Source organism: Passer montanus, unplaced genomic scaffold, assembly GCF_014805655.1.
Source record: "Passer montanus isolate IOZ18808 unplaced genomic scaffold, ASM1480565v1 scaffold45, whole genome shotgun sequence".
NCBI lineage: Eukaryota > Metazoa > Chordata > Aves > Passeriformes > Passeridae > Passer > Passer montanus.
In genome coordinates, this window is record NW_024369373.1 from 4,594,597 (window position 1) to 4,611,171 (window position 16,575).

The following is a 16,575-nucleotide window of genomic DNA, read 5'->3' on the forward strand; positions in this document are numbered from 1 at the left end:
GGCTTAAAGCTGCATTTTTGTCCTGTTTTTGTTATGCCTAGGCATTTCCAAGAGCATGGATCCTACTGTCAGCCAGCTCAGTAATACTATTGCTACCAAGCTCACTGCTGTTGAGGGGACACTGAAAGAGAATATTACCAAGCTAGTGAAATCAAAGGTAAGGAGTACCAGAGTAGCTTTTCCAGGGCACACTGAGTTGTCACCTGCCTGGGTAGCAACTTCTAGAGACAGAGGTGAGGGGAAATGCCAGTTTAGCTGCCAGTAGTCAAAGCTTTTTCATGGTCTCATTAGGAGGACAAGCTCTTTGCATGCTCCCCTGCCCATGTTGCCTCATTAACATTTTTTTACAAAGTTGTTCATTTTCTACTAGAGTAGAAATTCTCACTACAGCAGTGACTTTTAGGGCCAACTCAGTCAAGTGGCAAACGTTTGACTGGCTGCATTCTGTTCTCCATATCCACATTATCTGGGGGACACAAGCTGCTTACTTACCTTGGCAGGGAATTACAGTTTTTTGGGGAGGAAGGAGAAGGGGAAAGGAGCTGTGCCTGACTGTGCCACCTTCCCTTGCTCTACAGCAGAAGAACAGAGAAGTGGTGCTGGTTTTGGGCAGCCCCTGAGCAAGCAGAGGTTCTGCCTGCTGGAGTCAGTGCAGCCTGGCCAGTGGGAAGAGCCAAGGGAACACTTGGACACTGGGCTGTCCTTACCTGGTGTGGGTGTGTTGCAGGGACCTGCTGTTTGCTCACACCCTTAGTCCTGGAGCAGACTGTAGTTAATTTTCTGGAATCTTCTCTGTGTGCTTGCAAGAACCTTACAGACAGTGTTGTGAGGGCCACAGCTGACACTCTGCAGGGACCCATCCAGTCAGCCTACAGGGAGGCCTTCCAGAGCGTCGTGCTGCCCGCCTTTGAGAAGAGCTGCCAGTCCATGTTCCAGCAAATCAATGACACCTTCAAGCAGGGCACACAGGAATGTGAGTAGGTTTTCTTCTTCAGTTGTTCTCTGCACTATTTGCATTAGTGGCTGGCAACATGTTGGCCCTGTGTTTTTCCTTTCAGAGTTTCACTGGTGAGTGTTTAAGGTCTTAGCCCATCCCTGTGTTCTGTTTCATGTTTGGGAAGCGGAAGTGGGGAGGTTTTTGTGGGTGGTGCTATAAGAGTATGGATTCACTTCTGGTCTTTGTAGCCCACATAGCAAAACACTCAGCTGTGTTCTGGGAATCTGTGACTTCATCTATTGAGTAGGAAAAGGTGCAGGATTATCCCATCCTGGTGTCAGGAGCATGATGAATGGGAAGGGTAGCAGTCCTGCAGCTAGGCCCTCCTCTCAGAGGGGTAATGGATAGGAGAAGGTTTAAAGGAGGGTACCAGCATGACCAGAGGTTAAATAGTGGCTGAACAGTGTGGACATAGGCTGAAATAGAGCATACCCTTAAGGAAGGAAGACTATGCACTGATGCACTGTGGAAGATCATTCCTGTTCTCAGGCTTGGGATGCAGATCCTTGGCCTTTGGGGAGGCTGGACAGGTATTACTTTGCAGAGCTGGTTTCTGAGAGGGCCTGAATGTGGCCAGTGCTAGCACAGTGACTTCTGTTGGCCTTAGATCTGCAGGGTGTCTCCAGCTGCTGTTAATTTTGTACTCTTCCTCTTCCACACAAGTCTCCAACAACTATGAGAGCTTACATTCTTCTCCCTTTTGATCAGGCCAGTTCCTAAGATATTTTAAAATACAGGTTTTAAGTCTTTGGAGACATCATTTCTTTCTTGTCAGAAAAGTTTCCCCTCTTTCTTCATGAGCATTGAACTAATGCAGATCACAATTCACACTATGTATGAAATAAAACACCCTCACTTCTTCCTTTATGTCCCCTGAACAAGGACTGCCTGTAGAAGTCTGTTTTAGGAGAACTGGTGGGTTTGTGGCTGTGTTTTGTGATGGGAAGACTGGAAGATGGGTTTCTAATTTCATATAATACAGCCCAAAACAAGGCCTGTGCTTCTCCTCTGTCCTGTGCTCACACACGAGCTCAGCAATCGCTTCTGCTGCAGAGCATGCAGAGCCTGGCAGCTGGATTTCTGCCCTGATCATCCCCACAGGTGCAGATGGCACAACCATCTCCCTCTCTGCTTGTTGCAGACATCCAGCAGCTGGAGGCTCACCTGAAGAACAAGAAGGTGCGGGAGCAGGAGGTGCGGGAGCCGCTGCTGGCGCAGCTGCGGCAGCTGCTCAGCACCTTCCAGAGCAGCACGGAGCAGCTGGCCTCCAGCATCGCGGCCAGCGTGCACGCCGAGCTGCAGCACCAGCTGCACGTCATCGTGGGCAAGTAAGTGGCAGCTGGGCTTGTGGAGGAGATGTCACTGAGGGGTACGTGCCAGCCAGGAGGGCTGGAGGGCTGCTTGTTGGCCCTGCGCCGTGGCAAGGCGAGTGGGCTGGTGGCTGTTGCCCGCAGAAGGTTTCCCAGCTGTGTTGGGAAGCTCAGGGCCTGCTTTTCTCCAGGTCCCATGTGCACAGTGGAGAACAGAAGGTTCTAAGGCACCCCTAAGCACACTCTAAATCTGAGTACTTCCTCAAGATAATTTCTGGGGAGTCTTTTCTTTACTCAGTGTCCTCAGGCATAGTTTCTACAGGTTACTCTCTCTCCCCACAGCTGCTCTGCAAGTTTGTGCTTTGCCCTCCTGCTCTCAGGATGGGATCCCAGCAGTGCCTCCAGCACATTCACACCGTGAGGCAGTGGCAGATTGCCAGGCATTGGGATTGGCTGGTGGTCACCTACGGGGCAAAACAACCCTGTATTTTAAGCCATTAGAACTTATGTCAGAACACACTGGGGTCTTCAGTGAAGGCCAGAGTTGCCAGAAAGGCCACCAGACTAAATCCTGGTCTTGTTGCATGGGCTGTGCTTGTTCCCAAGGAAGCCCCGCTTTTCTTCCTGTGGTAGAGCAGGTTTGATGCTTTGTACCCTTTGTGAGAGGGGAGAACCCAGCCCTTGAGGGAAAAGGTGTCACACAGAGCAGCAGAGTCTGCACTGTGAAATCTCTTCTGTGGAGAAGTCACAGGCACAGTATAAGTGTGTTCTCATTCTAAAGGTGTCATGTGCACACGAGGAGCTGCATCTGACAGATCTGTAGGAAGCTGGCCCCATTTGGGGATAGCCCCATAGCTTAGTCACCTTGCTTGTAAGCCAGAGACATTAAAGATTTAAAATGCTGTTTGATGGGAGACTTAGTTCCCTGAAATGTCACTTTCCTGCACAGAATCCCAGCATCTTCCAAGTGCTCTCTGGGATGTTGTGTTGGCCACAGAGTTTCCTGTGCCTCAGATCTATTTGTATGAACCCTTAGGGAGCCCCACTACAAAAAGCAAACCAGCCTGTGTTTTCTCACTGGTATAAGCTTTGTGCAGTGTTATCCCTGGGCTCTTCATTCTCAGAGGTGCCCATGGGTTCTGTTTTGTTTTTTTCAGCATGCAGGAGTCTATTTTGGCCCAGGTGCAGAGAGTCATTAAAGGAGAAGTGAGCCTGGCTATGAAGGAGCAGCAGGCAGCTGTCACCTCGAGCATCGTCCAGGCAATGCGCTCGGCGGCCGGGACACCCATCCCCTCTACTCACATGGATTTCCAGTCCCAGCAGACTCACATCCTTCAGCTGCTCCAGCAGGGACACCTCAACCAAGCTTTCCAGCAGGTACCTCGTTTTCCTGGTAGTCATCCACTGCCTGTTGGGGACTGAGAAGGAAAAAAGGGCTCCCTGGGGTGGGCACATAATCTCACAAGAGCTTAGACAGGAGTTGACTGGAAAGACCTGTGGCAGAGGGATGCAGTTGTTGTCATGCAGGTGGAGCTGGAGCCGTGCAGGTTCCATGATTTGGTAGCAGTTAAGTTCCTTCATCCCTGCCCATGTCCTGTCAGGACAGTGTCAGTGCTCCAGTAAACCAGGGTGCTCTGCCGTTGGTGCTGGCACGTGGCACACCTCTGAAGAGCTCCATAAGCCTCTCCAGGCAGATCTACCAGCTGGGCCTGACCTTGCCTTTGACTTTGAACATGCAGGCAGATCCCTTTGAGCTGCTGCAGACAAACTCTTCTGGGAATGAATGATAGCACTGCTGGCCCTGCTCCATGCTGCTGACAGTAACCTGCTCCCCTCTGTGTGGTTGTGCTCTGTTGAGCTTGGAACACACACAGGTGTCCTCAGAGCATAGGGCAAGAGCCTAAAGATGGCCCTGCTGGCCTGTACAGCAGAGGTGCAGAGATTTTTGCTCCCAGATGAGGCTGTTGAGCCACTGAGCATCCCAGAGCTGTCACTCTGTCCCATGTCCCTCACCTGCCTGTTGGTTCCTGTGCATTTCTAGCTGTGTCTTCCTTGCAGGCTCTAACAGCAGCTGATCTCAACCTGGTTCTCTATGTCTGTGAGACTGTGGATACTCAGCAAGTATTTGGACAGCATCCATGCCCACTGTCCCAGCCTGTGCTGCTCTCCCTCATTCAGCAGCTCTCCTCAGATCTGGGCACTCGTACAGAACTGAAGTTGAAGTGAGTATGACCAGAGAACTGGGTCCTGTTCGTAGCCCTGGCTTTAAATTCAGTGCCTGGAAGTGGAAAGTAGAACTTTGACAAAAGTTGGGAGTTTCTGTAGTCTGTTACTGGCATGTTTAAAGCCAGTGGTAACTCAGAAAAATATGTCAGCATTGCCACAGAAAGCTTTGCTGCCCTGAGGTATTAGTGGAAGGAGTACCCAGCAGTAGGTGCTGGTACCTCTGGAATTGTAGCCTGAAAATGTTTGCAGCCTGTGCAGCAATCCCCATTCCCCAAGGAACAATTTCCTTGTGGAGGCAAAAGAAGGGATAGTGCCATGTTCCCTGGACAGTACAATGGATCCAGGGCAAGTTTGCTCTGTCCTCAGCTCTTAACCCATCACTGGACTTTGTGTCAGCAGTTCCTTGTCGTGACTGTCAGGCTCAGTGGGAGGCTGCAGCAGGAGCTACTGGTACAATTTCTGGTAGATGTTCCAAGCAAAGCTTGTGTGACAGAATAGTGACTGTACTGATACTTGCCATGAACATTTTTAGTGTCTGAGTCAAAACCCTGCTCTCTGCCCTTAAAAGCTAAATTGTTAAGGTGCCTGCAGGTTTTGACTATGGCTTATATGGAAAAATTACTTAAATTGAGTTTTTAACTCAATAAGGATAAAGCAAGCTAGAAAAACTGAAAAGAGCTTCAAGTTACAGGTTGCTGCTGTAAAGTTTAAACTAGATTGTTTTTGGAAACCTGTAGTGACCACATTGCTTTACTCAGGCTATGGTTTAAAAGCTGATGGCTCATCTGAACTTCAGTGTCCTCTTGGTAAAAGTCTTGATCTTATCCCACTCCTTCCTGGATGGATTTTATTGTAACCCTACACAAACTGAGCCTCACTGCTGAGGGGTTGTACTGTCTAATGAGTGACTAATTCTGCTTAAAGGTGTTTGAGGAAATACCTACTGAGAGTCACCTCCAGCACTGTGGGAAGTTCTCACTGGCTGTTGCCTCTGCCTCGGTTCCAGCAGCCAGGTTGTGGGGCAGGTGGGCAGGCTGGGAGCTGTAGGCTGACCTCACATGTTTAGGAAGGCATAGGTGGACTCTGCTGTGAGTCAGGAACATTTATTTCGTGACAGCTGAACATACTGCAGAGTTTGGGTGGAGCAGGGAACAAAACTGCATCTTCAGCGCTAACACGAACTGAATTGGATTGAGATTGAATTCTGGGTTTGGTGCTAACCTTGCTCTCCTCTCCCTCAGCTACTTGGAGGATGCAGTGATGCACCTTGACCAAAGCGACCCCATCACCCGAGACCACATGGGGTCAGTCATGAACCAGGTGCGGCAAAAGCTCTTCCAGTTCCTCCAGGCGGAGCCCCACAACCCTCTGAGCAAGCCTGCGCGTCGCCTCATGATCATGCTGCAGGGCCTGGTCACCCCTGGCATGACCTAGGAGCACCTGCTGCCTGGTGGGCTGCTCACCAAGCCCACCCAGCAGATCCTGGTCACCAACGGCGCCTGGCTGGTGTTAGGAGCTCTTGCCAGGAAATCTATCAACGCGTGTGTGATGTCTCTAAGGCGAACATCATCTGTGTATAGTTCCAAATAGTCACTGAACATTCACTTGGCTTATTTTTCCTAAACAGCCTCTTTTTTGAGAGTTAAATCTCTTCTTCACCTGCCCATCCGTCCCCAAGGCTGGCTGGCAGTCCATGTCTCATGCAGCAGAAGCCGATGGATTCCTTAGCCCTGTAAAAGTTTGGATCTGCTGCCGTCAGCAAGGGAGCAGCGAGGTGTGCTCCTGGCTGACCAGAAACCTGACCCACCCCTGAGGGAAGGGCTCACTCTCCTCCTCCTGGCAGGCTGCAGGCACAGGGAGGAGGCCAGCTGAGCGAGAGGGGTTAGATAGAATTCATTCATTAGTTAGTTACTCTGAGGTTCGTTAATTCCTGATCCACGGGGGAGTGCCCGGCCCACCTGGCCCGGTGAGGCAGGTTTGGGCAGGGTGGTACCCCTGGAGGGCCCCGGGGAGGGCTCTGGGTCAGGGTGCTGAGGCAGCAGCAAACTGCAAGAGCCCCGGGGGGCCACCGGTTCTGTTGTGCATTGGAGCATGTCCATGTTTCAGACATTAGTTTTGATTTTACACCGAGGTTTTTCTTTTTATCTAAATTTTGAAGTTTTGGGGGGTTTTGTTCTTTTTTTTTTGTTTTTGTTTTTTTTTGGAAATAACATTAAGAACAATTCAATAAAAAACTTTTTGAGAAAAAAAACATGGAGACCTTCTTCTGTTGTGTGATGGAGGTAAGACTGAGGGGTCTTTTTAGGATATCAAACAATCTCCAGGGTGGAGCCTGAGGTGATCAGCCACTATCACCTCTCTATTTCCACATTTTTTCCTGAGTCTCTGCTCAAGCTTTCCTGTGTGAGTCCAGCAGGGCATAGTGGTCTGTGCTTGCTGAGAGAGACAGGAGGTGATGGTGGGCTGCTGGCTGTGGGAAGGGGACATTAATTCCCCTTTTCACAGCAAAAATGTCTCTGGCTGCTCCTCCTTCCTGAGAAGAGAAGGCTCTGGGAAGACCTTACAGCACCTTCCCAAGACATGAAGGAGTTCCAATAGAAGTGGAGAAGGGCTTTGGACAAGGGCATAGAGTGACGGGGCAAGGGTGAATGGCTTCACACTGGCAGAGGGCAGGATTAGATTGGATATTGGGAAAAATTTTTTCCCTGTGAGGACAGTGGGTCGCAGGCTGCCCAGAGAAGCTGTGGATGCCCCATCCCTGGAAGTGTTCACAAGAGCAGCTTGCACAGGGCTGGAAGGTGTCCCTGCCGGCTTGGAACAAGGTGCTTCGTACGGTCCCGTACCCAACCATTTGGTTTGTACCCAACCATTCTGTGGTTCCGTGAGCTGCTCGGGCCGGGCTCCAGCCCGGGGGGCTCCTCCGCCCCTCGGCGGGCGGGCAGGGCGAGCCGGGGCTGGACCGGGGCGGTGCGCGGCGGCGGGCGCGGAGCACACGGCGGCGGCGGCGCGGGGTCCGCACCATGGGCGGCGGCTGCTGGCGGCTGCTGGGCGTCGTGTGCCCGCTGCTCCTGCACCTCGGTGAGTGCCGCGGGACCCCGAGCCCGGGCTCTCCCCGCCGGGGCTGGGGGCTGGCGGGTGGGAGCGGGACCCCCGGCCGCGTCCCGCACCCTCTGTACTGCGGGGTGCCCGGTTGTCCCTCAGCTCAGCGATCCATCCACTCTTGTCCCGTGTCCTGAGATCCGGGTAAGGAGGAACGCGGCTTCCCGGCGCTGTCCGGGGTGTCTCTGCTCCGGCGGGGACAGTTCCCGAGCTCCGGCTCTGCAGCCCTGTGCCCACCCCACGCCCCCGCTGGCTTTCCCTGCTGCCCTCGTTCGCCGGGGCCGGAGGGCATCCTGATCGCTGGGGGACTGTTCTCGGCAGGTCCTGCCCTCACTGGCACCAGCGTGTCCCCTCCACTCTCCCGCTCCTCCGAGCGCCGAGGGAGCATGCGGAGCACGGCGTACCCAGTGACATCTCTGCTCTGAAGAGAGATGGGGAGCCTGGGATTAACCTGGTCCGGCTGCACGGACGGTGAAGAACAGGGGCCACCAAACCCCGGGTGGATTTTAGGTTCAGAGGGTGGGTGACTCCGACCCTTCCCCAGGAGCAGGATGGCTCTGCAGCGCCCTGGGAAACTTCCTCCGTGCTTTTCCCTTGGGCTTTCTCCTGACGGAGCCGGGGACAGGTTTTTCCCCACGGTTTTGCCCGCCTGCTTTCTCCTTCTTTGCTCGCCCTGCCCAGCTCCTCGAGAGAGCTGAGTGAAGGGGAGGGCTTGTGCCGGACCTTAGAGGAGCCCAGGAGGTGAAACCCCAGCCCGCAGCAGGGACCAGCCGGCTGAAGGGAGGCATCACCGGACCCTGCCGGCTGCTGGGTCCTCGGGCTGGTGGGAGGCAGGCTTGTTGCCTGGCTGGGAGAAAAGAGGAGCAATGGATCCCGCTTTCTCTATTGATACCTGCAATGTTTGAGAGCCACGTGTCTGCCATCAGTCCGAGGCTTTCCTCGGTGCTGTGCTCAGGGGGTTCTCATTGCAAACACCAAAAGTGCCCTGTGATCATGTCAGGCTCGCCCTGGTGTTAGTCTCAACCACAGCCACTTTGCTCCAGGGGTGCAGGCATGGGATGCCAGCAGCAAGGCACGCAGCTTCCTGGAGACATCCTGGCTGCCTCAGCAGTCACCAGGAAACTTTCAGCTGTTTCTGGGGTCACCTTTCCACAGAGAACCCCTGCAGGCTCTCCTCAATTAGAAACCTCCTTGATGTACACCCTTGTCACTTTCAAAACTCTTGTAATTCCTGTCAATTGGCACAGGGACCCTGCATCTTCTGGCCTGCAGGACCTCTGGGGCAGAGCTGAGGACCATGCAGGTTTTCTCTGTGATCCAGTCACATCAGCTCCTTTTGGGCTTCCCACCGGTCGTGGATGCCCTGGCAGTTTTCATGAGCACACCCTGTCCCCATTGTTCTGTGTCTGATACCAGAGTTTGGCCAGTGGTGAATCGTTTGTGGAGCAGAGCAGGGAATTGGGGCTTCTCAGAATGGGGCAGCCAGTCTTGCACTTGTGCCTTTTCCTTTTGTACATGTTCTTCCCCTTTCTCTCCCCTGCTTCCCCCTCTTGTTTTCCCTTTCCCTTTTCTCTTTATCCTTTCCCCTTTCCTGTTCACCTTTCCCCTTCTTTGTCTTCCCCCTTCCCCTTCCTGCTTTTTCTCTTCCCCTCCTTTTCCACTTTCCTTTTTCCTTTCCCCTTCCCCTCCCTCCTTCCCCTTTCTCTTTCCCACTTTCCCCTTCTCTTTCCCCCTTCCCCTTTGTTTTCCCCTTCCCCCTCTTTCCCACTGCAGTCAGAGCAGGGACTCCAGCTTGCTGAGCCTTTGCTTTGTTTGTTTTGTTTTTTTTCTGTTGTAGTCCCAAATTAATCTTTGCTGTCAGGGGATAAAGGCCGGGACAGATGGCTCTGGGGAGAGCCGGGGAGGCCGGGGTGAGGCGGCGGCAGGAGCCCTGTGGCGAATGGCAGCATCGCTGCGGGGCGGTCACATCGCTCCCGGGCCGGCAGCGCAGGGTCACTACGAGTGCCCAGGGAGGGGATGCCGGCTCCGGGGGGATGTGGAAGCCTCTCGGCACATTTCAGAGCCCGGTGTCACCCCCAGCCGGTGACAGCCTCGCTCCACGCTGCCCCGAGCTCAGCTCGGTCTCTCTGTGCCCCGCAGCCGCGAGCCAGGAGCCCGTCAGCATGGCGGGACAGTGCGACACCATCTACAAGGGCTTCGCCGACTGCCTCCTCAGCCTGGGGGAGAGCATGGCCCAGAGCGTCCGGCAGCAGCAGCAGCAGGAGGGCGGCGACGAAGCGCAGGAGCTGGAGGCCATCTGCAAGTGAGTGTCCCTGGGGAGCGCTGGGACGGCGGGGTCACCCGCCACCAGCATCGCCCCCGACCCCCGCCCTCGTCCCCAGGTCCTGGGATGACTTCCACACCTGCGCCAGCGAGGTGCTGTCGCGATGCCCCGTGGAAGCGGCCACCGTGTGGGAGTCGCTGCGCCAGGAGTCCCGCAAGATCCAGTTCCAGGGGAACCTGCAGGAGCTGTGCAGCGCCCGGGGCCGCCTGGCCAGCGCCCAGAGCTCGCCGGCCTCTGAGACCAACCGGGCCACGCTGCGGGGCTCGGCCAGCGCCCCGCACCCGCACCCGCTGGCCCCGCTGGCCCTGCTGGCCCCGCTGGCCCCGCTGGCCCTGCCGCTGCTCCTGCCCCGGCTCTAGCCCTGCTCGCCCGCGCCGTGCCCAGGTGATGCCGGCTCGGTTTCCCGGCTCTGGCCGCTCCCCGCCATGCCCACCTCCCTCCCGGGCATCCCTCGCGGGGCACGGTCCTCTCCTGCAGCACTTCAGATGGATTTATATTTATATTAAAAGACACTTTTACATTTCTCCTGTCTCTCTGCTGTGGGATGCCCCTTGAGCCCCTCCCAAGGCCCGTGTTTGCTCTGGGGGCTGGAGAGGAGATGCTCCCTGCACCAGTCCCCAGGAAGGGTCAGTGGGAGGGTCTGTGATTCCATTCCTCAGGTGTATTGCTCATGGCCATGCCAGGTGGTCCATGGGACCATGGACAGCCCCAGGAGGGGGCGATTCCCACTGCCCTGGTGCTCCCTGACAGCTGCTTTTCAGGGCTGAGCATAGCAGATATTCCCTTTAGAGGTGGGTCAAATGTTTTATTCGTTTTAAAGGACACCTTAGAAAAACACAGGGTGCAGATTTCTTTGTCTTTGTGGCAGCCAATAATTTGTCCTCTGATGGGCAACTTCAGTGACATTTTCTGTCTTCCACTCCTTTTATTTTGGTCTGGCTGTATTCATGGTCATAAAGAAAAGTATGGTTTGCAGGGAAGAGAGCTTTCTTTTTTTTAAAAAAAAGCTAGGGAACTGGAAATCTCATCCAGGTTCACAGAGAACTTGTTGTTGAAGTTAAACCAAGATGATTTGTGGACATTTAACTTGGCTAAACTCGTATCTATCAGTGGAAGACGCTCTAATTGCCATCCCTGTTGCCGCTATGCTGAAAATTTAGGATCTTTTTACCAGCTACTAAAGCCCAGAGTGCAAACCAGCTCCCCTAGGCCTGGGCTGGTGAGGTGTCCTCCTCACTGTCCCGGACACAGCCTTCACTCCCCACCCATCCCCTAAAGGGCCACTGGAATTGCAAATGGGCCACCCCAGCTGGGCACAGATCACGGCTCCTTGCTGGTGTGGCTCCAGCAGCAGTGGTGGGTAAATCTGCCTGTGCAAATCTGGTGGGTAAATCTGGCTGTTGCCTATCCCAGGTGGAAACCACCCCACTTGGGAAAGGCAACAAAATCCTCTGGCCAACACCACAATGATGATTGCTCCAGGCTCAGCAGAGAGCAGGAGCCGTGAGCTCCTATGTGCTGTGGGTAGCAAGTTGCTGCTGTTTCTGTGATTTCTGTGACTCCCAAAAACATTCCAGTAGCTGGGCACATGGTTTTGGCCTGGGGAAGCTTTTGCCACGCTGTCCTGTGGCTGAAAGCCTTCAGCACTACTGAGCAAGGAGCTCAATAATCACTGTCCTCATTGAGCCAGGGAAAAATATTGGTTGTTTAATCATAAAACCTCTTCCTGTGAGGTCTGGTAACTTCAACAGGTGATTGGTCACCTCTGGGATGTCACCCTGGCTGTCCCAGTCCTGCCAGGCTCTGGGTCTGGGAAACACTAACAGGATTGCTGGTTCATCCCATGGGGCTGAGTGGTTGCTGCCGATCCCTCAGCTCTGTGGGGGGCTCTGTGTTTATTTCCCATTATTTATCTCACTAACCAGCCTGGAGCTGGCTGGGGGGACACAAAACATCTGGGCTCCCTGCAGCCCTTGCTGGGGGAAGATGCTGATCCCGGGGCCGGTGCCCCATGGGACACGGGGCAAGACACCACCCCAGCTCTCCTCACGCAGCAGCTGCCGCTCCCCGTGTTTAACGCCAGCGCCGGGGGGATAATCCGCCGGTTCTTTCCTTCCCAGTTCCTGACAATCCTGTGTTTAAGGGTGAATTAGTGCCGGATCCCGGCAGGGTGGCTAAGAGGATAAACGCCAGCCGGGCGCCGGCCACGCACCGCGCAGCGCCCGCCGGCACCTCTGAGGGGGTGGGAGCGGTGGGATCGCAGCGGGACGCTGGGAGGTGGCCGGGGACACGGAGCGTCACCAGCGTGGTGCTGCGACACGCTGCCACCACGATGGTCACACTTGCAGACAGCAAACTGTGCTGCTTCAGTCCAGGGGGAATGAAAGCCCGGGAAGATCCAGTCACAGCCACCAAACACTTCAGGTGTGTCACCCTGTGTGCAGAAAGACACTGCACAGAAGGTCCCATGTCCTGGAAAATGCCACTGTACATGTCACAGACCCTTGGCTATGTCACCACGTGTCCTGAGCACTAACACTTGTCACCACACGTGGCTCACACCTTTGGCTGTGCTTCCATGTGTGAGTTGCAGCTGAAAGGTCACCGTGTCACCACACAGCCTGCGAGGCACTGATGGCTCTGGGAAGGCAGGGCTGGAAAAGGGTGGAGCTGTGAGTCACCACTGCTTGGTGACCTGTGACCCCAGTCCTCCTCCGGGGAGGTGCCCGCAGGGCCGAGGGCAGCAGTGTGGCAGCAAGGTGGGCCTGCTGAACCCCAGGGAAGCTCTCTGGTGCTCCAAAATGGGAACACTGAGCCAGTGTCTGTCTTTCCATTGAGTTTAAGGGTTTGGGACAGTCCTGCAGCTGTGTCCTGCTGTGGGAAGGGACAACATCCTCGTTCCTGTCCCCAGAACAAGCAGCTGGCTCCCTGCACACCAACAGCACCTTAAAGCAACTGTCCAGGCTGAAAGGAGCGGATGGTGGGGAGCAAGGCTGGGGACCCCGGCGCCGGGAGCTTTGGAGCACCCGCCGTGCTGTGAAAACCCCTCGCTCTGGTTACGAAACTCCGGTGACCTACTTTACACTCCCTGCTTTTGTTCTTAATTCCCAGATATGGCCGCTCTCCAGATTTTGCCCATCAAGGCAAATTAATTGGAGTAGATCCTAATTTGCTCTCTGCTATTCTTTGGGCAGAAGATTAAATGCTCTGCAGACATTATCTCCCTCTCTCTTTTCTAAGAGACAAACCTGAATTAATAAAAAAAGGAAAAAAAAAGGGATAAAGGCCAGCTGAGTCCAGCGGAGTTGATGTTTGAATTCACTTCTTGCAATCGCAGAAGGGGCCGGGGAGGTCCTTGTGTCCCCAGGCAGCTGGAACCAGATGGTGACACTATTCTAGGTGGCTGTGTGAGACAGCACACGTGGCACAGTGACATGAGGGCTGACCTCCCACCATGCCACCCAACACCTCTGCCAGACAATGGCTGAATCCTCCATTCCTTCACCCAGGGAAATTCCTCCTGGTGAAGGTCCCAGGTGGGGAATGACTCCTCATCTGTGGGGACACACTTGGGTTTCTCTTACTGGACAGAATGGTGTGGAGGCCACCAGCAGAGGGGAGATGGCTCCTTGCCCTTCCTTGGCCCCAGTGCCACTGTCCCAGTCTGGCATCCCCAACCAGGCACCAGTTTCACCACCCCCAGCTCCACTGGCAGTCCGGGGGGAGCAGGAGATTGGAAAACAAGCATAGTCTGGAGGACACTGTGTCACAGGGCTGGCCACTGTCCGAGTTTGCATGGGGATTTCTGCTAAGCCAAATGTCCAACTTTCCATAAGGAACCACCAAAAGACAACCTCAATCCCCGTGGATTGGAGGCAGAGGGAACAGCTGAGCTGGAGTCACCTCTGCCGTGGGGGCTGTGTTCAGCACCCCATCTGCGCTCAGCTTTGGGGCTGTTTTACTCTCCAGAGAGGCATATGGAAAGTTGGATTTCTTTTTTAAGCAGCTTTAATTGAACATCCTCCCGTTACGACCTCTGCTCAGCCTTGCTGGGACAACCTTGAGCTCTGGCCTGGTATGGCCGCTGAGGGTTGGGCTGGCAGGGATGCAGCTCAGAGGAAATCCAGGTTTCCTGCTTCACCCTATCCATCTGATGGCAGATGAGGGTCCCATTCTCCTGTCTTCCTGTGGCCTGGCACAGCAGAAAGCTCTGGGATCCCCAAATTGCCCCATGCTTGGGATGGGCAGCAATGTCCCAGGCAGCTTTGTGGTGCTGGGGTAGGGGGATGCTTCCAGCCATTCCCACCATTCCACAGGGAATTACAGCTTGCTGCACCCCACTGAGACCCTGGAGTCAGCTGGCAGCACCACAGACAGGTGTGGGATGTAAAGGAAACTCTGAAGTTCCTGCTCCAAGCAGGGTTAATGCTGGTGCTGGAGGCAGCTTGGAGCATCTCTGCACCTTTGGGGAGAGAGGATCCTCCACCTGTGGGTACCCAGCATTGTCCTGCTGGTCCCAACCTGCCTTGAGCAGCTTCCACAGGAGAAGCCCTGAAGAAGCCACTAACAGGAGACACAAAACTCTAAGGGAACCCATCCCTGCAGAGGGGTAGAGGCTTTCAAGAGGGAGCAGCCATGCTGCAGGACCAGGGGAGCAGTGGCTGCCCCGTCCCTGGAAGTGTTCAAAGACAGAGCTCTGACCAACCTGGTCTGGTGGAAGCTGTCCATGCCCAAGGTAGGGAGTTTGGAACTGGATGACTTTTAAAGGTCCTTCCAACATAAACCATCCCAGGATTCTGTGACTCTTCACAGGCATTCCTGCCTCAAAGGCTGGATCCTTCCCATGGGGCTGGAGGCAGGCTGTGGGTCTTGGGCATCAGAGCTGGCAGGGGATTGCTGAAGGGGTCAGCATGGAAGAGCAGGGGGAGGCTCCTCTCCAGGGAGAGCAGCATCTTGGAAGGGAGAAGACAAAAAAAGGAATGACAAGGAGACAACAGCCCATTTGGCAGGAAAATCTGCTGTTAGACCCTGCCCAAGCACAGCACTTCTTTGTGAGTGTGTGATAAACCTGTTACCAGCCCCCTCTTGGAGGAGGGAGAAAAAACCCAATGGTTTTTGGCTGGAGCAGTGCTGGTGAGAGCCCAGGCACCCAGAGCCTGGCGGGATGAGTGGCTCAGAGCCTCTCAGTGCTCAGAGCTTCACGGCTGGTGGCCCCAGCAGCAAGGGGCTTGTCCCAGTCAGAAATCTTCCTGCTGTAGCTGCAGAAAAGGCTCTAGATGGAATAACAGGCATCAGGAATCAACAGGCAATGACTCCAAAGTCAAGGCGGGTGCCTGACCTGGCAGGCAGTGGATGAGCAGACAGTTCCCCACCTCATCCCTGGGTGTTTTGCCAGGAGGATGTTGGCTTTGTGCAGATGTCTGGTGTGAAGCTCTCTTGGCTCCAGTGGGTCTCAGAGCACCACCACAGCATAAATAATACAAGAGCTGCTCTGACTGAGGTTCTCAGAAGTCCCCAGTTCTGGCCCAAGGGTTCGATGCCTGTTGGCTCTCTGATATTTCTCAGCGGTGATGGACCTGGAAGAGCCTCATTCAGCGCTCCCGTGAGGCTGGTCAGGAAACAAAGCTGTGAGGAAGTGGCTAATGGAAGATGCATCCCCTGAGGGAAACACATCCTTGCTGAGCACTTATCCCTGTGTGAGCTCCCTGGGCAAGGTGAGGCAGCCCACTGCTCTACACCCATCAGCCAGGATGACAGAGGAACACGCTGGTGGAACCAAGCTGGGATGACCTTGAGAAACAGCCTAAAATAACAGGATCAACTTAACCAGGGACACGTGCGAGGTGTCACATGCCAGACACAGGTCAAGCCACCTCTCAGGGACACCGGGGAGGATGTGTGGCTGAGGAAATATCTCCATAAAGAAAGCAGGGGGATTAGAGGGCTGAAAACCTCTCAGCAGCACCATTACTGTGTGAGACAAGAACTGGGGAGTTTCCCTTGCAGAGAACTGCACAACTCACCAGATCTGCCGATCCCAGCCCAGGCAGCCCCCTCTCAACCCTCACACATTTCCGTGCCTCGCTGGGAATTACACGGAGAAGCAGCTGATGACAATAATGTGCATCAGCAGGTACAACTTTTACTACATTATGACTTACTAATCATTCTAAAAGAGCCGAAGATCCCAGGAGCATTAAAATAAACCCGGCTATTTTTAAAAGCATGGTAGGAGTGTGAAAAAAGCCCCGCTCCACCTGAACCGCCTCGGGAATGACGTGACAGCCAGGCTGGAAAACAAGCCCGACAGCGTTGCGTTTGCATGTCCCCGGGGGAAAGGAGTGCCGTCAGCATCCCTGCAAGGTGTCATCCCTCGTCTCCCTGCTCTCAGGTCATCCAGGGCCGGCATGTGGAGCGTTCTGCTTGAGGATGAGGAAAGGATATGAGGAAGAAAGTCCACGGGCAGTTACCAAGCAAACTTTGAGGGTTTTGTGGCACTTAGTAGCTGGGGCAAAGAAAGGAGAAAGGAATGCGCCGCGTTATTCTGCTGCGCACAAGAGCTGTCCCACAGGGACCGGGTTTTCCCTGCCAAGGGGAAGGACCGGTGCTTCCGGGCCATT

At 54.5% G+C, this 16,575-nt stretch overlaps 2 protein-coding genes across 3 annotated transcripts in view; both read left to right on the plus strand.

Annotated features, from left to right (window-relative positions):
* EDC4 (enhancer of mRNA decapping 4) overlaps positions 1-6,782 on the plus strand; it is a 32,839-nt gene extending 26,057 nt beyond the window's left edge. Inside the window, exons 25-30 of the mRNA XM_039721539.1 lie at positions 42-157; positions 808-973; positions 2,139-2,325; positions 3,465-3,684; positions 4,366-4,529; positions 5,775-6,782. Of these exons, the coding sequence (XP_039577473.1) occupies positions 42-157; positions 808-973; positions 2,139-2,325; positions 3,465-3,684; positions 4,366-4,529; positions 5,775-5,967 (1,046 nt within the window). The 3' untranslated portion in view covers positions 5,968-6,782. The remainder of the gene's footprint in view (positions 1-41; positions 158-807; positions 974-2,138; positions 2,326-3,464; positions 3,685-4,365; positions 4,530-5,774) is intronic.
* Positions 6,783-7,488: 706 nt separating this feature from the next.
* Positions 7,489-10,479, plus strand: NRN1L (neuritin 1 like). Of its 2 annotated transcripts, XM_039721252.1 has the most exons (4): positions 7,505-7,611; positions 7,954-8,151; positions 9,772-9,934; positions 10,014-10,478. In XM_039721252.1, the coding sequence occupies exons 2-4, from the start codon at positions 8,064-8,066 to the stop codon at positions 10,312-10,314; spliced, it is 552 nt and encodes a 183-aa protein (XP_039577186.1). In that variant the 5' UTR covers positions 7,505-7,611; positions 7,954-8,063; the 3' UTR covers positions 10,315-10,478. The 2 variants fall into 2 exon arrangements, with proteins under 2 accessions (XP_039577187.1, XP_039577186.1); XM_039721253.1 differs by lacking the exon at positions 7,954-8,151 and having other exon boundaries at positions 7,489-7,611; positions 10,014-10,479.
* Positions 10,480-16,575: the final 6,096 nt, after the last annotated feature.